The 20,217-nt window shown below is 36.8% G+C and overlaps 1 protein-coding gene across 1 annotated transcript; it reads right to left on the reverse strand.

Annotated features, from left to right (window-relative positions):
* Positions 1-3: 3 nt before the first annotated feature.
* LOC127423535 (dnaJ homolog subfamily B member 12-like) lies at positions 4-18,860 on the reverse strand. Its single transcript, XM_051667925.1, has 9 exons — positions 18,631-18,860; positions 17,134-17,305; positions 14,457-14,602; positions 12,833-13,006; positions 12,529-12,602; positions 11,141-11,250; positions 5,964-6,136; positions 972-1,118; positions 4-353 (listed from the first exon to the last, which is right to left on the reverse strand). The coding sequence occupies exons 1-8, from the start codon at positions 18,761-18,763 to the stop codon at positions 997-999; spliced, it is 1,104 nt and encodes a 367-aa protein (XP_051523885.1). The 5' UTR covers positions 18,764-18,860; the 3' UTR covers positions 4-353; positions 972-996.
* Between the last annotated feature and the right edge of the window lie 1,357 nt (positions 18,861-20,217).

Here is a 20,217-nt window from a genome sequence, read left to right on the forward strand (position 1 = left end):
TGATTCATAATGCAAAAAAAGGATTCTTTATATCAGTCGGGAATGAATCAAGTGAAATGACAACATGAGCTTTCTGACTTTCAGCAAGAAAATGTCAATACGTCCACAGGAGTCCAAAACACCAGCTCTGATTTCACACGCGCACACACACACTCACACACACACATACTCACGTACATGATCCTTTGAATGCATGCTTGAACATGTGCACACACACACAGTTTTAACCCTCAGTCTTCTCTAGTTAAGCTCATTAGTTGCAAATTTTCAGCCAGTTTTTTTCAAACGAATGTATTTACAATCCGTGTGGCATCCTTCCATTTTCCAGACTGGAGAGATTGTTTTTGTGGAACCTGTACGGCGAAAGAAGAGTGATTAATATGCATGATTTGTGACGAAAATGCAACAATAGGTTCGCCAATTACAAAAATAATGATGGTTTTCCAAAACACTCCCCCCATCTGCCATTGGACCATCAAACAGATGGCCCCACCCTCAAAATCACGCCATTGGTCGAGTTGCTCAGTGCGTTTACATTTGCAGCTATTATCAAGCTACAGCGGGGTTTTTTTTACGTTTACGTGCGGCAGTCTTCATCTGTCTTGTATACACGACACAATGCGTTATTGAATATTTAAAGGAAGTATTTTAAATGATGAATTACTATTTTAGTTCAACTGAAATCGAACTTTAAAATGCATGTACATGTCAGCTGTCTGCATGCAGAAAACTCTAATAAAGTGGCGGTCAGACGAGGTTAAGTGAATGCAAAATTGACCCTGCAATGGACAGGATATATGATGTCATGCTCGAGGACTTTAATAAATAATAATAATAACTCTGGTACACAGCAGATTGCGAAATTTCTTCGCACGCGCTTGCGTGTTCGGATGTATTTGAATGGAAGTGAATGGAGTGTGAAGTGTAGCATGAGCGCGGATGAAGAGTTGGGATGAAGAGAGCGCCCTCACCAGGTAGAGCAGTGACAGAGTCGTTTTATCCGTGTAGAGACGCTTGAACTTCAGACAGCCGAGAACAGCTCGGGGTTCCCATTCTCTGAGCGCGCTGGTACAAATCACTGTCTCCGAAATACCGTGCACGGTACAGCAAACCTTCCTCTGAGAGAGAGAGAGAGACACAAACACACACACACACACATATATATATATATATTAATAATGGCCTTTTCACAGTTGAAATTGTAACCCAAAAAAGTAGTCCATTCGACTCGTCCCTCATTTAAAAAAAAAAAAAAAAGCACAAATCTGTGTTACTGTGAGGCACTTATTAAATATAAATTATTATAATAAATTATATAAAATAAGAATACATTATTATACTAAATGATTGCTAATAAAATTATATACTTGCCCTTTTTTTTAAGCCCGGGTAATATAACAAAGTATAAATTATTCTAATAAATATATTAAAAATAGTTAATTATTAGAATAAATAATAATACATTATAATTCATAAAATTACATACTTGTCCTAATTTTTTAAAATTTTTTTTTAATTAAAGCCCAGGTAATTTAACACAAATGATAAATTATTACAATAAATTATATTAAATTACTATTAATAAAATTACTTATTTGTTCTTTTATTATTATTAAAGCTTGGGTAACATAACACAAAGTATAAATTATTAGAATAAATTATGTAAAAAATAATACATTATTAAACAAAATTATTGTTAATAAAATTACGCACTTGTCCTTTTTTTTTTTTTTATAAAAGCCCGGGTAATATAACACAAATTATAAATTATTATACTAAATTATATAAAAAATAAGAAATGATTATAATATATTATAAGTTATTAATAAAATTATGTATTTGTTTTATATTTTATTTATTTTTTATTAAAGCTCGGGTAATATAACACAAATAATAATTATAATAAAATATATAACAAAATAATACATTATTATTATAAATAAGTTATTATTAATAAAATTACGTATTTGTTTTTATTTTATTTATTTTTTATTAAAGCTCGGGTAATATAACACAAATAATAATTATAATAAAATATATAAAAAATAATACATTATTATTATAAATAAGTTATTATTAATAAAATTATGTATTTGTTTTTATTTTATTTATTTTTTATTAAAGCTCGGGTAATATAACACAAATAATAATTATAATAAAATATATAAAAAATAATACATTATTATTATAAATAAGTAATTATTAATAAAATTACGTATTTGTTTTTATTTTATTTATTTTTATTAAAGCAGTAATATAAAAAAGTATAAATTATTATAATTATAACAAATTATTATTAATAAAATTATGTACCGTAAAATTACGTAAAATTATTATTAAAGCACGGGTAATATAACACAAAGTATAAATTATTATAATAAATGATATAAAAAAATATTATTAATAAAATTATGTACTTTTTTTTTTTTTTTTTTAATCAAAGCCTGGGGAAATGTAACAAAAATTATAAATTATAATAAAATTACGAACCTTTTTTTTCTTTTTTATTAAAGACCAAGTATTATAACACAAAGTATAAATTACAATGAGTTATTATTAATAAAATAACTGACTAGTTCTTTCTTTTAATTAAAGCCAATATAACACAATGTATAAATTTGTATAAACAATTATTAAAAACAATAAAAAAATATTGTAATAAATTATTTATGTAATTAATTGTATAAAATGTATTTTATTAATAAACAAGTAGACGAGTCAAAATGAACTTGTGTTAATCAGCATTACACCACAAATGCTGTCGATTAAGCTAAACTTAAACTGAACCCTGAATATTCCTTTAAGTGAGGAACGGACTCAAATTTAAGTGATTATTCACTGCAAAACTTGCTTTCGGTATATTCCGCACACACCTCTCAAATGTCTTCAGAAGACTTGGAATATAGCGCATATTTTTGTGTTCTTTATGGAGCTTGACAGCCCCTGCTCACTATATGTTCTTACTGTATGTAAAATAGCAAGTAAAAACATTCCTGAATAATTCACTGAAACAAACACACAGATCTCTCAGGTGTGGGTGTAACGCTGACAAATGGTTCAACCAGATGGTAAAATGCTGTTTATTCAATTTCAGCTGCATGTGGGTGTGAATCTAAAGGCCTTGAAGGCTGATATCTGAGGGGAAGCGGAGTGCTGATTCATGCGACGGTGAGGACTGGACTGACGTTAAAGGAAGTCTGAATCCAGTTCAAACCAGCTTTCACACAGAATGAATCAACAGCTTCAGTAACAGTGAAGAGTTTGCAAAGTTTGGAAAGACACGTATGACATGTCAGAGTGAGTCACGTAGCATTATCTCCAGATGTAGTCTGGACTAGGCCTTTTATGATTATTTGAGATAACCACGGTTATTGTGCACTTCATATTCCAATCACATTTTGCCGTCAAAATCAGGGAATTTAAAGTGAATACAGAAAAGCAACAAACATCATTTTAATTTAATTCAAAAATCAAATATTGTACAGCTGTTGTACAATTCAGCCGGTAGCGATTACAATAAATGCAGTATGATACATGGTTAAATTCGTATTGAATAAGAATGATATTCTAATTGATCGCTGATGAGACGTGAGCAAATTAAATGACATAAACGGTCAACTAAGAACATCTGTTACAACTCCTGTCACCACAGTGGAAAACAGCTGCACAAGTTTATCTAGGATGCAGAAAATCTGAAAACGTGTAACAAAATCACGATGTTCAACATGATATCGGGTCAATGTGTCTTCATGTGTTTGTGTTAGAGATGGAGACTGGCTCTTGTGATGTGAATTTGAGGTGAAAAAAAGTTAAATAATCCCATTGTCATAAGGACAAACAGGTAAGCTATTTGTTTTATTTTATAAAAATAATGCAAAATACTGTTTCATATTATTAATAGAAGTTTTTATTGCCAAATATGTATCACTCATCTGGTGTATGGCGCATTGCTGAATGAGTCTGACTGAATTTAAGGTTATTGATCATTATTTGTGAATTGCTCCAACATCTGAAATACGAGGATTTTTAATGATAAAACACTGGAGGACAATACCTGATAAAACTTAAAATAAGTGGCCAGAATGTACTGCTGTTTTTATTTTTATTTATTTATTTTACCATTTAGCACAGGCTATTTTATTTATTATTTACTTGGCTATTGTAAATCTTGAGGGCGCAGTCTAGGGGGCACAGTCTAGGGGGCGCAATCTATGGGGCCGCAATCTATGGGGCCGCAGTCTAGGGGGCCGCAGTCTAGGGGGCGCAATCTATGGGGCGCAGTCTTGGGGGCGCAGTCTAGGGGGCGCAGTCTAGGGGGCGCAGTCTAGGGGGCCGCAGTCTAGGGGGCCACAGTCTAGGGGGCCGCAGTCTAGGGGGCGCAGTCTAGGGGGGCGCAGTCTTGGGGGCGCAGTCTAGGGGGCGCAATCTAGGGGGCGCAGTCTTGGGGGCACAGTCTTGGGGGCACAGTCTAGGGGGCCACAGTCTAGGGGGCGCAATCTAGGGGGCCGCAGTCTAGGGGGCGCAGTCTTGGGGGCGCAGTCTTGGGGGCGCAGTCTAGGAGGCCGCAGCCTTGAGGGGGGCTGTCTAGGGGGCGCAGTCTTGGGGGCGCAGTCTAGGGGGCGCAGTCTAGGGGGCGCAGTCTAGGGGGCGCAGTCCTGGGGGCCGCACTCTAGGGGGCGCACTCTAGGGGGCGCACTCTAGGGCGCAGTCTAGGGCGCAGTCTTGGGGGGGCAGTCTAGGGGGCGCAGTCTAGGGGGCGCAGTCTGGGGGGCAGTCTAGGGGGCGCAGTCTAGGGGGCGCAGTCTAGGGGGGCACAGTCTAGGGGGGCACAGTCTAGGGGGCGCACTCTTGGGGGCGCAGTCTAGGGGCCGCAGTCTAGGGGGGCACAATCTAGGGGCCGCAGTCTTGGGGGCGCAGTCTAGGGGGCGCAGTCTAGGGGGCCGCAGTCTAGGGGGGGCGCAGTCTAGGGGGGGCGCAGTCTAGGGGGGCGCAGTCTAGGGGGGCGCAGTCTAGGGGGGCGCAGTCTTGGGGGCCGCAGTCTAGGGGGGCACAGTCTAGGGGGGGCACAGTCTAGGGGGGGCGCACTCTAGGGGGCGCAGTGTCTTTCAGAGGCTTTATATGGAGTTAGGATGAAAATAAGGTGCATTTCAAACTGTTCTGAGACCAGTGCAGACAGACAGCACACTGGAGGTTAAGTCATTCACTAAATAGGGAGCAAGGGAGCATCCTATAGCTCTCTATGCAGTTAAGTGTATTCACTCCTAAAATCTGATCAAAAGTTCAGTTTCAGGCTGCAGATGATGTTTGGATCACTCAACATGTTTGACAGACATGTGACAATGATAATCAGTACATAGATTCAGAATTTATAATGTATCATTTTATTTTAACATGGTTGACAGTGATTGGATGATGCTGGACATTACTTTGAATCTGAATTAATTATGCTAATTTCTGATGTAATGTCTGTGACATCTCAAAAACATGAATAATCAACACTCCTGGAAACATCATAAACAATATGATGAAGAAAAATCTGACTTTCTATAACTTAGTGTTATTTAATATTCCACAACTTAGTCCCGCTGTCCACATATGTGGACATCAATTTTTAGGAAAACTATTTGCTCTAGAATTTTTTTTTTTGCATGTTTATTGGGTGCTACTTGTTACAAATGATAACGGAAAATGCACACCGCAGTCACACTCGGGTCTCAGGATATTAAAAAAGACATTATTTAATGGCAAATGGATTGTGTGGATTTCGGATTTTAAGAATTGATATCGGGATTGCAATTAATCAGAAAATCAATATTATTACCCAGCCCTCGTTGTCACTCCCCAAACATTGCAGTGTGTACTCAAATATTCACATGCATCATTTATAAACTGTATTTTATGCTATAAACAGACTTCCTGTGTAGCAGTGTGTTAAGGTTGTGTGTATTATACGTGTCACATACTCTGTTGTTTCTCTTTCCAGCAGTTGTTTCTCAGGTTGGAGATGTAATCGTCTTCCACACTGTTCTCCACCTGCTTCAGTTTTACGCCACTGAACTCCTGAAGGAAACGCTCGCTCACGTAATACGTCACACCTAGACTCTCCGTCACACGCTTGTGTGTGTGACCAGCTGATCTGTGTGTGTCAAAGAGAGAGAGAAAGATACACACTTGACTGAACTGATGTTTCTTGTGATTTTCTTTATATTCATTTTTTTTTCTCCCAATTTGGAATGCCCAATTCCCACTACTACGTAGGTCTTCATGGTCCGGGTGGTGGAGGACAAGTCTCAGTTGTCTCCTCTTCTGAGACCGTCAATCCGTGCATCTTATCACGTGACTCGTTGTGCATGACACCGCGGAGACTCACAGCATGTGGAGGCTCACGCTACTCTCCGTGATCCACACACAACTTACCACACGCCCCATTGAGAGTGAGAACCACTAATCACGACCACGAGGAGGTTACCCCATGTGACTCTACCCTCCCTAGCAACCGGTCCAATTTGGTTGCTTAGGAGACCTGGCTGGAGTCACTCAGCACACCCTGGATTCGAACTCGCGACTACAGGGGAGATAGTCAGCGTCAATACTCGCTGAGATACCCAAGCCCCCTGTTTCTTGTCTTAAAAACCAAGCTTGAAATGAAATTTGATGCTTTTTTATGTATTCAGAAAAGTCGCCGTTCTTTCAATGCAGGTTACAGAGGTCAGAGGTCACGACTCACGAGCTTCGTGCGCATGGTGTGTGGAGACGCAGCGGAGTGACTGTCCCCACACACACACACACACACACACACACACACACACACACACACACACACACACACACACACACACACACACACACACTACATACAGTTAAATCAGGGTCAAAGGCTGAGAGTTCACACACCCAACCTGCACGTGTAACGGATCAATACTCCGCAATCACACTCCAAATAAACACATGTACGTATCGATGCATTCGCATCTTATTGAGTTTATTATGTAGTTAATTACAAAAGTATGCAAATAATTTGGTGGAGCACTTGTGGGTTATATTATAATTATGTGTGAAAGCAAAAGGGACACATACCAGACACTTTCTCAAATTCATGTGACATTTTCAATGCAACTTTTTCCACTCAAAGTGTTACGTAATGAATAAAACACTTTGTATTACATCAGAAAAATGCTTTAGGACCCCCTTGTACTGTATCTACACATAAATGCATCTAGCAAATATTAAAGCATTGGTATATAGAAAATTCTACATGCATTTTTGTCATAAATAGTCATGCATTTTCTAATTAGCAAAACTGTTTTGAAGTTAAAAGGTGGAATTGTGTGCACAAGTTATTTTGAGCCTCAGTTAATACTGATAAAACAGCTGAAGTTCATGTAACGGAGAACATTATGCAACTCTATTGATAGTGTTTGTGTGTATATGAAGAACATGTCTTGGTCATATTTCACCCCCAAAATTGTATTTTGCATTAAGAAAACTAAGCCTCTGTTTAGGACTATTATGACATTATTTTGATGAGAATTAAAAGACATTTACCCTGAAATGTTCATTAATTTAATGCAATAAATAAATAACTATTTTTTTTTAACTTTTAAAACTTTTTTCTTTTTGTTATTTGAAGGTCACATTAAAACTGGAAATTGTTTTACCAGTCCTTCATCGATTATTTTTGATATTTTTAAAATATATTATATATATAGATTTGACTGTTTTAGCCTTCAGACCCTGACTTTCAATATTAAACTATGAAAATACATTATAAAAATGCTAATTATGACATGTTTAAAACTATCATCATCTAAATCAGGGGTTTTCAATCTTTTTGATTGACCCCCAAAATTGACGATCCCCTTGCGAGGAACCCCCGTGTGAGAAAAATAGTACATGATATTATAAAGACTTCCTGTTTGAAAAATACAATAATTGGCTTTTATATATAATATAAATAATATCCTAAAGAAAAAATAAATTATTAAAAAATTCTGGAAAATATTTACTTCTTATTAATTGGACAGAGTACCTTTCTTATACTGAAACCCCCCCGAAGTGATTCAATTCAATTAAAATAAAGTATATAATAAAAAAAATAGTTATTTTAAATATTTATATTTATTGTGAAAAGCACTATATAAATACATTTGTAAAAGTATTCAATAAAACAATAAATATTGTTTCAAAAAATAGTGAATAACAACACTTATTTCTTACAAATGAGATTTGTTTTCATAAAATATGAAATTATAAGCAGATTTATTTTTATATCTGTTTTCATTTCTTACTATATCAGTCAACACAATAAAAGAATCATGATTCATCGAATTATTTCAGAATGAAGGTAATAATATCAAATAATGTCAAATATTTTTAACTTTTCTTTTTTGAAAATTTTTTGCGGACCCCAATTTGAAAACCCCCGAGTTAAATAAACAAACCATTTCAATATTTTATGGTGTGAAAATGATTTCTAGCAATTTTGCCCCAATAAAGTTTTTTCAAAAGTGTCAGTGAAGAGCATACTTGAGATAAAATATGAGACAAAACAAAGAAAAATCAAGAGAAATATCAGAACTTTTTTATTTGCCGTCATTTCCAATCAAGCTGTAATTTTGCCAAATTATGCAAAAACTGAGAAAATATCATTTAATTTAGATCTTAATATATTAAATATTATTAATAATTATAAAACAAATCAGTTATTAACTAATATAATTTATTATTACATAATTTTGTCTCATCAAGACAAAAGAGTTGGTCATTTTATTTGAAAATTTGCAACAGCGTCATTTCCAGCACAGAATTCTATTAAACACAATACAGAATTTGAGATGTGCTGGAAATGACGCAAAAATGACATTAATCTCTTGTGATGCATGTTGGAGATTGTTAGTAGACTTATTAAATAAACTAGTGAGAGTGTGAAAAATGTTTTAACCCTTCTATTGCGTTCGGTCATTTTTGACCCGGTAGAGGTATATCATATTTTTTGTACAAAAACCACACTTTGTGACTTTGTCAAGACTACCAAAATGAACATAATAATTTTTTTTTGATTTTTAGAAGAAATTATTTAAGAGATATAACCATTTTTATAAGATTGTTTTGACCCGAGCATCACTCTACAGACTGATCTGATAATAATCACATATTAACATTCAGCAGTTCATGCATTTAGTTTAAAAACATTGTATACAAGTACAGATGTTGTGTAGTTGTGTTGTCTAATTGTATTGATGTTGTTTGGTTGGAAAAAAACAAATTGGTTGCGTAGATTTTGACTACCGAGTTGTTTTTCAGCAGTAATGAGTAATTAATTCATATGGAAGTTAAAAGGAAATTCTCATTTTAAATAATTATATAAATTTAATGCAATGTTATATTCAAATGAAATTTCATATAAACCTTGATAAAAAATATATCTTTACATGCATCACACTGGTTTAGCTGTAGTCAATGTATATATTGAAATATGAAAGAGTTTCATAATATTTTAATAATAAAAAATAAAAAAAACTGACATCATAGATAATAACATATATATTTTTCAGTTAACATGCCAAAAATATAAATATTTTAACTTGTATGAACAGCTAAGATGTTAACAATGAGCTACAATATGGTTTTGGATGCAAACAATTGGATTAATATAGCTGCAAACTGCGATGACGGGCCAAAGCACAACTGGTCCATTTCCACCAGGTGGCTTTCGAAAAAAAGGTGAACACATGCATTTTACATTTGACATTATTCTAAACAATTATGAAGCAATTTGGGTAAATATAAGAGGACTATTTTAAAGTCTGTTGTAAAAGCCACACTTCCTGCTGCCAGGTGGTGGCACTATGACTGTGACCCAAAATAGTCAAATTCATGTGATTAGCCCCCAAGACTTAACATATATCTCAATTTTGATTTAAACCACACATTGCACACAGAAGATACGAGACACTTCCTGTTTCCCATTTTACGACATTAATGCCTCGCCATGGCAACACCGTTCAAAAAAATCAGAAAATTTAGCATCTACAAAGTCTTGGCATGATGTTGCACAAATTTGGTGCCAGTCACATGAATCCCCTAGGAGGAGTATTTAAAAGTTCAGAGCCTGCAATTTAGAAAATCCAAAATGGCCAACTTCCTGTTGGGCGGAGCTAATGACTGCGAGTATAAAAGTTGTTTGGCTTGATGAGAACTATATATGTACCAATTTTGGTGACTGTAGGTGGAAACTGGGGTGCTACAGAGGCCGTCTTAACTTTGCCCAGCCCTAATGGTCGATGACTCTGATGTGTGTGCATAATTTCAAGAGTTTTCACGCATGTTAAGTACCCCAAAAGTACCGAAAACATTGAAAAAAGAATAATAATATAATAATCCTTAGAAGAACAATAGGGTCTCCGCACTTTCAGTGCTTGGGCCCTAATGAATGTTTTATAAGCTTAAAACTCCACTGGGTCAAAATTGACCCACAAATCTAAAAGGTGTATGCAGATTTTAAACGCAATAAAAGGGTTAAAAAGACTTTACTTTCTAGAAAATGTTGAAGTGCCTGAAAGTGTCCAAAGCTGAAGAAACCCATATTATATTATATACAGTATAAGAAAAAAACACTTAATTATTATTAATAATATTATAATTGTTTAAACAAAAATGTTCACTATTATAGTCATGAGAAACATTGATTATGAACAAACTAAAACTTCCAGATGCATTACAGTAATGAGAATTGGTAAAATAACGATTATTATGTCACAATATAATAATTGTTTTGGTCCCTTTTTGATCGTATTTGGGGTGATATATGACTAGGGGCAGTGGTGGCTTGGCGGTTAAGGCTCTGGGTTACTGACTAGATGGTCAGGGGTTCAAGCCCCAGCACCGCCAAGATGCCACTGTTGGGCCCTTGAGCAAGGCCCTTGACCCTAACTGCTCCAGGGGCGCTGTATCATGGTTGACCCTGCACTCTGACCCCAGCTTAGCTGGGATATGTGAAAAAAAGAATTTCACTGTATATGTGCAAACGTATAATGTGTGATAAATAAATATAATTATAAATTATAATTATTATAATTATTACATGGACATACTTTCGACATGTTTGCAGAATAACATGAAGTAGATATTGATAACTTACGGTCTGTAGCTGAGACTGTATGGGGGGCTGGTCACCATCATTTGACTGAGTGCTGATACAATGACCAGGATGAGGATGGGCATCAACTGCATGAGTAGAGCAAGACCACCCTACACATACACACACACACACACACATACACACACACACACACACACATTCACATGTTGGTGCAGCTATCATTATGAGGACTCTCCATAGACATAATGATTTTTATACTGTATAAATTTCTATCCCCTAACCCTAACCCTACCCCTAAACCTAACCCTCACAAAAAACTTTCTGCATTTTTACATTTTCAATAAAACATCGTTTAGTATGTTTGAATTATGGGGACACTAGAAATGTCCTCATAAACCACATTTATAGCATAATACCCTTGTAATTACCAGTTTATAACCTAAAAAAAAACTATTTCCTCGTAAACCACTTAAACCTGCCCACAGACACACACAACATACAGACACACACTCACACACACAGACACACAATACACACAAACACACACACACACTCACACAGACACACACTAACACACACTAACACACTCAAACAGACACTCACACACTCAAACAGACACTCACACACACACACACACACACTCACATAAACACACACTCACACACACACACACACCCCAGTTATCATAACTTGTCTAATCACAAACATCAATGATGCCCTCTAGTGTTTCATTCACATAAACACACACACTCACACACACACACACACACACACACACACACTAACACACTCAAAAAGACACACACTCAAACAGACACTCACACACACTCACATAAACACACACTCACATACACACACTCACATAAACACACACACACACCCCAGTTATCATAACTAGTCTAATCACAAACATCAATGCTGCCCTCTAGTGTTTCATTCACATAAACACACACACACACACACACACACTCACACACACACTCACACACACTCACACACACTCACACCCCCCAGTTATCATAACTAATCTAATCACAAACATCAATGCTGCCCTCTAGTGTTTCATTCACATAAACACACACACACACACTCAAACAGACACACACTCAAACAGACACTCACACAAACACTCACATAAACACACACTCACATACACACACTCACATAAACACACACACATAAACACACACACATAAACACACACACATAAACACACACACCCCAATTATCATAACTAGTCTAATCACAAACATCAATGCTGCCCTCTAGTGTTTCATTCACAAAACAAAATGCACACTCTCTACAACACACCTTTGACTAAATGTCAAATGACTAAACACATTCACACATACAATAATTATTTAATCTTTAAAACACTTCTGACATCCTCAAAGCATCTAAGAGTTGATCAGTGAGATGTTCCTCACCCCTCTTTGTTCTCCTCGCTCGCCCTGATGTTGATTAAAGCGCATTCTTCCATTACTGTATGTGTGAACATTACCTGAAACAAACAAAACAGATGAATATCTTTATATAGAGTCTTAGGAATGCATGAGGATGATTTCAGCATGTATGAGGTCTGATAATGATTGTGACAAACTCTTGTGACCCAGTACACACTCTGACACAGAGATGAAGCCTCTGACATTTACTTGAAATAAAATGAGCGCAAACACTCCACAAAAAACACTTTTGGTTTCAACCATCCTTCGCTCACACACTAAGACTCACTAGAAGGAAAACCTCCTCCGAAGAACATGTTAAAGAGATCTTCAGGAGAGATATCAGCTTCAAATTGTGCGTTCTGATGGCTGGATCTTCCCGCACTGCTCCGCTCCTCTCCGAATTGATCATACTGCCGCCGCTTTTCCACATTAGATAAAACTGCATACGCGTTTCCTATGGCTATAATGTACAAACACAATTACAGTGACGGGATTACAAAAATAAACATGATGTGAAATAAAGGAAACTAAAAGAACAAATATAGATGCAAGTGGCAATTATAGGGCCAAGCACAAGAATATCATGTAAGGAAACTGTATAAAAAACATAGGTAGAATTGATTACATTACAATACAATTCATTATAACTTTTGACCAATAGGTGGCGCTGTCACCAAATGTATATGGTGCCGTAGAGGTATGATGAAAATGACGCACAGAAAGTTTTATGCCATCTAATTGGTTGGTGCGCTATTCGAGAACCGTTTGGTCTATCGAATGCTTTTGATAACTTTTTGTCGTGAGTATCCCTAGATTATATATGACAAATTTCATGCAAATCAGACGTACGGCCTAGGAGGAGCTCGAAAAAGTAGGTTTTCAATTAAATTCAAAATGCCGGACAGGAAGTATGGCCGACCATGGCAAATTGGATATCACCGTACTCAGCATGACCTAAGGAATCTAAAGAGAACAGTCACAGGATGATAGGTCTAATTAATCAAACGTTATAGGCATTGTAACAAATTTCATAATACTTTTGACCACACGGTGGCGCTGGCCCCAAAAGTTGTTGGTACACTTAGGACATGCTGCTGATGATGCATACCAAGTTTCATAATGATACGCCAATGCGTTTGTAAAATAAAGCACTTCACAGCAAAATACAAATTGGCCGACGCCCAATATGACCAACATCTGAAAATTGGGTATCATTTGACTCATTATACCCCAAGGAATCTAAAGAAGCCAGTCACATAATTTTCGGCCAAACTATTCAGAAGTTATAAGCAAAAATAGCAATTTTTCATATTTATTGACCACTAGGCGGCACTGTGCCCAAACTGTGCAGGTACCCTTAGGTCATGCTTGTGAAGACATATACCAAGTTCTGTTTCAATACGCAAAGCGGTGCGAAGATACAGGCTCACGTCCATTCTGGCATGCTTGCCGTTGAATTCGTTGAAGAGTTATTCGAAATGGTTTAGTCTATCAAAAAGCTTTTGACAAAAGCCTAGGAGAAGTTCGAAAACGTAGCGGAAAATCTAGTCGTGCGGAAATTGAAAGCATGGTATGCATTTGGCTCTGTGTGAGCCAATGAATCAGAGGACATTTTTATTTTGATTCTAGGACTTATGGTTCAAAAGTTATGAGCATAAACATAAGTGCAACTTTGAACTGTTGGTGGCGCTAGAGGCTTTGAGATATAGACCCCAAATTAGGGTCAGTTATTGTTCAGGGTGTCCTCTAACAGACTGCCAAATTTCACAACTTTTCCCCAAAGTGTTCTATGGGCTGCCATATACATCAATACTTCAACCTTCGGTGCTTGGCCCCTAATAATCAACTTTTTTTTGGCAGACGGACTGTACTGCAACCAAAGCAAACATTCGAAAATCAGGCAGCTGTACCTTTAAATGCCTCAGTCGCTCCCGGGGCGTGATTTTTATCAGGGTGAAACTTTAATGCCAGTTTTCTGTATGCTTTCTTCAGGTCGTCTTCTGAAGCATCTTTCTGCACGCCGAGAATCTCATAATAGTTCTTGCATTGCTTTATTCTGACAAAAGCACACAACAAAGAATTTTTTAAGAACACACAAAACTGTGTAATACTTTAAAAAATTATATTTGACATAGTCTATGTGGAATAGTGACACACACATTTACATATAAATATTTATTCAGCAACTTGTCAAGGGTGTCGTTGTTCATTTCAATTACATTTAAAAAACTTGTACAAAAGTGTTTTTTTCGTTTAGTCGTGTTTTGACAAAAAAAGTCAATATTATGTCATGTTATTTTCATTTATTTTAGTCAATGTTACTCTGAATAAAATGGCATATAATTTTAGCAGATGAAAATAACATTTTAGTTGAGTATACTGAAGTATTAGCTACTTTGTAGAAGTTACTGTTGTAGAGTCGAGGAGGGCGGGGCCGGGCTGGAATGATGCACGCCCAGTCCCGAATCAGCCTGATGGGGCGCGCGATGGATAAAGGCGGCCGGGGACGACAGTTTGAGAGAGAGAGAATTACAGGCAGCTGTACTGTGTGTGTTTATGGTTGTGTGTTTTTGTTTAAGTTGTTCATTAAATTATTATTTAAGTTGTCAAGCCGGTTCTCGCCGCCTCCTTTCCCTCGAACCCCCTTACAACTGTGTTGTTAATTCTTCACGCTTTAGAGACTACTCTATGAAACAGCGCATTTACAACATAAGTTACGCACTGTAACTACCACGTAACTTAATTCAAGTTAACCTGTTTATTCCCAAAAATACATTTATGTTGTGGATATGGCTGCTTAATTTTAATGTATATATTACAGCTGTCAAGTAAACACATTAATTTAGTGCTATTAATTATATAAAAATTAATGTGTTGAAAAAATTACGCAATTAATCATGCCTTCGATGCGTACTGAGATGTGCACGAGTAATCGACTAATCAAGTACTCATTCTGCACCAGTAGTCGACTATTAAAAACACTACTCTAAAATTACAAATATAGCACTAGAAATACTTGTAATATTTGGATTCTTCTTGAATTCTACTCTATTGATATTCGATGCAAACCAACGAATGAGGATCTGCTTTTATGATGGAAGGAAACTGCGAAGCGGTACGAGAAACTTGGAAGCTTATTTTTCGTTTTTATTAATTTACATACTGTTACAAAACAATTAACATACTGTTTATTTAGTTTTTCCCCAAAAGAAAAGCATAGTTTGATGAATTTACCTTATTTTGAAACAATTCTTGGAAACATTTGTGAATAAAACAAAATATAAATTTCACGTACGTGTCACTTTTTATTTTTAACTTAAATTAAGTTCCATAATAAGGAATGTACCATGATTGGATTATTTGAATCAGTTCTTTCTAGGTTTTTCTTAAAATAATAATAATAATAAAAATAAAAAAAATCATTAAGACATTTTGAATATCTTTAATGATTATATTTTCGTCTATATAATGTTCTAATTAAAATTGCTTGATTATAATGAAGCTTTTTGCCTTGTCAAAAATCGACTTTAAAAAACCCTTAGTCAAACAAACATTTTCGTCTGTAGATTTCGTTGAGGAGATTGACACAGTTCAGAACAAGTCGTTTTTTCAGCCTAGTTGTTATAAACTCTCGAGGAAGTTTTGAGTTATAAAAGTTATAATATGTTTTCATAGTTTATCAAGCTTTTTATCGCAAAAGTACAGGGAAAATTTGATTCACAGATATTTGAGTGCTTTTAAAGGATTAGTTCACCCAAAAATGTAAATTCAGTCATTGTTTACTCACACCCGTGTTGTTATATTCCTATATAGCTTTCTCTCTTAGTGAAAATGTTTACTGATCGTTGATCTCCTGTGCACGTTCACAATAGGGCATGAGAGCAACAGTTCACACAGCCCCCTTGCAACACTGGGGCGTTCAAGCGAAAACTTGTTTTGTTTATCTAAAAACAGGTCCTCCACAGCGATAGTGACAACAGAACACAACACAACAGAGAACAGAACTTACTAAACATGTCTGAAGAATTGATGCATTTCTATGTCCAGCCTTATTTTGTTGAACAAAGTACTCAGAAATCGAACAGAAACATAGAGGAGGCTACAGGCAAACCGTGTCCTAAACTGATGGCAAACGCCACATGATAAAAGGTATATTTTCTATGGTAATCAGAGTTTTGTCCTAACCAGCCGTGACGAGCGAAGGTACATTCTACTGATTGCTTGTTTTCTATTTTTGGCATCGTGCGTGTAACTCTGTCCACTGTGATCTGGCACCGGTCCAAAAACTTTCAAAAAAATAAGGCTGGGCATAGAAATGCATCAATTCTTCGACTACAAACTCTTCAGACATGTTTAGTAAGTTCTGAAACTGGTCATGAAAATCTATATTATGACTGTTTTTGGTGCTAGAAACATTGGCTAACATTGAAAGTGGATATCGGGGGAAAAGATGAAATGGTGTAGGATATGACCCCTGTGGAAAGGACTTACAGGGGGGTGGTTTAGCCTGACCTCTGACCCAAAATAGTTTGCCATCAAATCGAACCTGATAGATAAACAAAAGTTCTGATAAAACACTGCTGGCACCTTCTAACGGCCTCGGCCTGTTCGGATGTGTATGGTTTGCTGGAGTCTGTGCTGTTCTCTGCAGGTGTTGTGCCGTTAGACCTGCGATGACGGGCTTCTGTTCCATCTGCGGTGCCTGTAGAACTGCTGTGAGATGAACCATCCGCGGTCTTATCCAGAGACTCCAGCAACTCTGAGAAACAAGTGGGACACAGATAAAGAAACACAAGCACATACAGGTGCAGACTGGGAACAAAAGCGTGTGTGTGTGTGTGGGGGGGGGGGGGGTTGGAGTTATATATGTGCCACAATTCTGCACACGCAAAATTATATTTTGAGCGTTCAAAAGTTATTTTGCACGTGCAAGATGATATTTTGATTGCAAAAAAATGTCTGCACGCACAAGATATTTTGAGCATACAAAACGTTATTTTGCATGCACAAGATGATATTTTGAGCACACAAAATTTTATTTTGCATGCACAAGATGATATTTTGAGTGCAAAAAAAAATTCTGCACGCGCAAGATGATATTTTGAGCACACAAAAAATGTATTGCACGCACAAGATGATATTTTGAGTGCATAAAACATTTTCTGCATGCGGAAGATGATATTTTGAGCACATAAAAATTATTTTGCACACTCTTGAACTCAGTTTTGTTAAGCAATGTTTCTTCTTGCAAAGATAAATTCATTTTGAGCAAACGAAAATCAATTTTGCGCTTGAATAAAGTTTATTTGAATGTGAATTTGCTCAGAATTCTCAGATTTTGCTTTCTCGTCCTACCCACTCTGTGTGCAAAATACCTTTTTGCATGCTCGAAACATCATCTTGTGCACGCAGAAAAAAGTTGTGTGCGCAGAATTGTGGCAATGTGTTTCGCTGTCCCCTTCGGCATATCCTGGCCCCGTTCTGCGGCCGGCCCACCGGGAAAACTTCCGGTTCTCCCGATGGCCAGTCCGCTTCTGACCACACACACATACAACAGCTCAAAACTCAGCTCAAAATTTATCTAGACAGCATTTTGGTGCATCAAAGCCATGTTTCTATTCCTTAACACCTATTGAGCTGCCTACATTGACACTGTTGAGCAATATCAATGCTGACTAGGTAGGGAGCTCACTAGGTTTTGAGACGCAGCCAGATTCACATGACAGCTGAGTGTATTCTAACCAGTATGCAAGAGTTACATCATCAGCAGCACTATAACGGTACAGCTCACACACCCTATAACTCAAATCAACACTGGCCATATATGTTTAATATTACAGAACAGCAGATTTGGTCCGTGCAATCGGACAAAACGACTCATTAAGAGATTCAGGTTCCAACAGAACACAAAAATATCACACCCCATCTATCTCACACTAATTTAAATAAATTAATACACACACAAAAAGACCAGCTATGCGTTTTAAAAAAAAAGTTTAAAGCTGGGACGTGCGTGCTCAGTGTTTATGTAGCGTGGATGAGGGCGATTGCGGCCCTGGATTAGCCCGAGTTCAGTGCGCTCACCCCGGGCTCGGTGCGTCGGGAAGAGCCGCTGCGCTTTCTCCAGGAACCGGCGCGCTTTCTCCGGCTGCGCGTTCTCCAGCGCCCCGAGCGCGATTTCGATGCACCTTTCCGCTTCATCCCTGTTCACTTCCATTACTGAACTACTTAGAAACGCAGCTGATTAAATAAAAACACAGAGACAGCACCATTGATCGTCAAATGTTGACGGCTAATAACTGATACCTGTGAGACACAGAGCTTTTTTATTTTTTCTCCAGGGGGCGCTCGGTGGCTCAGATAACAGAATCCTCCTTTGAGACACAATCAAGTCTCATTTTTGATTTATAACTATAACCAATTGAATATCTAACTTACCAGGAGTCGTAATTGACATATAAATAGTAATCCGCTACAGCAATCTCTATAAAGTGTATTTTACAAAACGCCTTATTCAGTAATCACACACGTCTGTGAGTGGTCCATCGCGAAGAGCGCTGTGAAAAGAAACAGGTAGCACGTGACAACGCTCGCTTAAAGCGCTACCAAAGTGGCTTTCATGGCAAGTCAGTCCACTCGGTGGCCATCTCTGGAACGCTGCCGACCCGGGCAGATATTTTCTATGGGTGCAAGTGGCATAAACGTGCAGCTCCTGTCTACTTGAATGGGGAAACACCGAAATTTCCCGCAAGATTACGATCAAAAAACATATTTCAAATCAGCAGTTAAATCTGACAACAATGGTATCATAAATTGTTCTTTTGGAGCTCAGATCGCGTTAAAAAGAAACGCTATTTTTAAGGATGGTCCAGCTAATGCGCATGCGCGTTCTCGAATTGATTGACAGGAGATGTCTGTATCTAAAAGATGATTGGCTATGTTTACCTGTAAGGCGGGACTTCCTTTCTACATCCGCCATATTTGCTCCGTCTCGGGGGCTTAATAGTCTCTGGTACTAATAAATATATATATAGATATATATACACACTGAATCAAAATTACACAGTGAATAAGTAAAACAGGAGCATTATTATTTAAATGCTGACCAATTACAGACAACTTCTGGGCAACTAAATTCCGCCTGTTTTGGGATTTCCTGTATCAGGTTAAAGCCTTTCTACCCACTTTGACTATTTCCACCAGGCGACGAATGATGACGTGTACAAGCGCGATCAATCGAATGCCGTTAAAATGATATATTTCAGAAATAAAATAATACATTATCAATTCTCATTTTATATGGAAGTATTGGTCAGTTAGTCTAATTTGATCTGTTCCACAAAGAAGCATTTGCCACACTAATACATAGTAGTGTGAGATAATGTGTAATACATGATGACGTAATTTTTCATGACATATAAAAGTCACATTCACATGTCTGGTAATAAAATAAACAAGTGGGGAGTTTGGGGACAGCAGTTGTTTTACAGAATCACACTAGATGGCATCGTAGATTATGTTATACTTACAAAACATGATTTTGAGTCATGCTGACGTTTTATATATATATATATATATATATATATATATATATATATATATATATATATATATATATATATTTTAAAGAAACATAATTTAAAAAATATCATGTATATGAAAGTGGCAATC

This window comes from Myxocyprinus asiaticus, chromosome 32 (genome assembly GCF_019703515.2).
Source record: "Myxocyprinus asiaticus isolate MX2 ecotype Aquarium Trade chromosome 32, UBuf_Myxa_2, whole genome shotgun sequence".
NCBI lineage: Eukaryota > Metazoa > Chordata > Actinopteri > Cypriniformes > Catostomidae > Myxocyprinus > Myxocyprinus asiaticus.

Coding starts and splice junctions, on each gene's coding strand:
- LOC127423535 (XM_051667925.1), bottom strand. CDS start 18,763: ATGGAAGTGAACAGGGATGAAGCGGAAAGGTGCATCGAAATCGCGCTC. Junction 11,251..12,528: donor AGCGAGGAGAACAAAGAGGG/GTGAGGAACATC, acceptor GTGTATGTGTAG/GGTGGTCTTGCTCTACTCAT. Junction 6,137..11,140: donor TACAGTCTCAGCTACAGACC/GTAAGTTATCAA, acceptor TGACACACACAG/ATCAGCTGGTCACACACACA.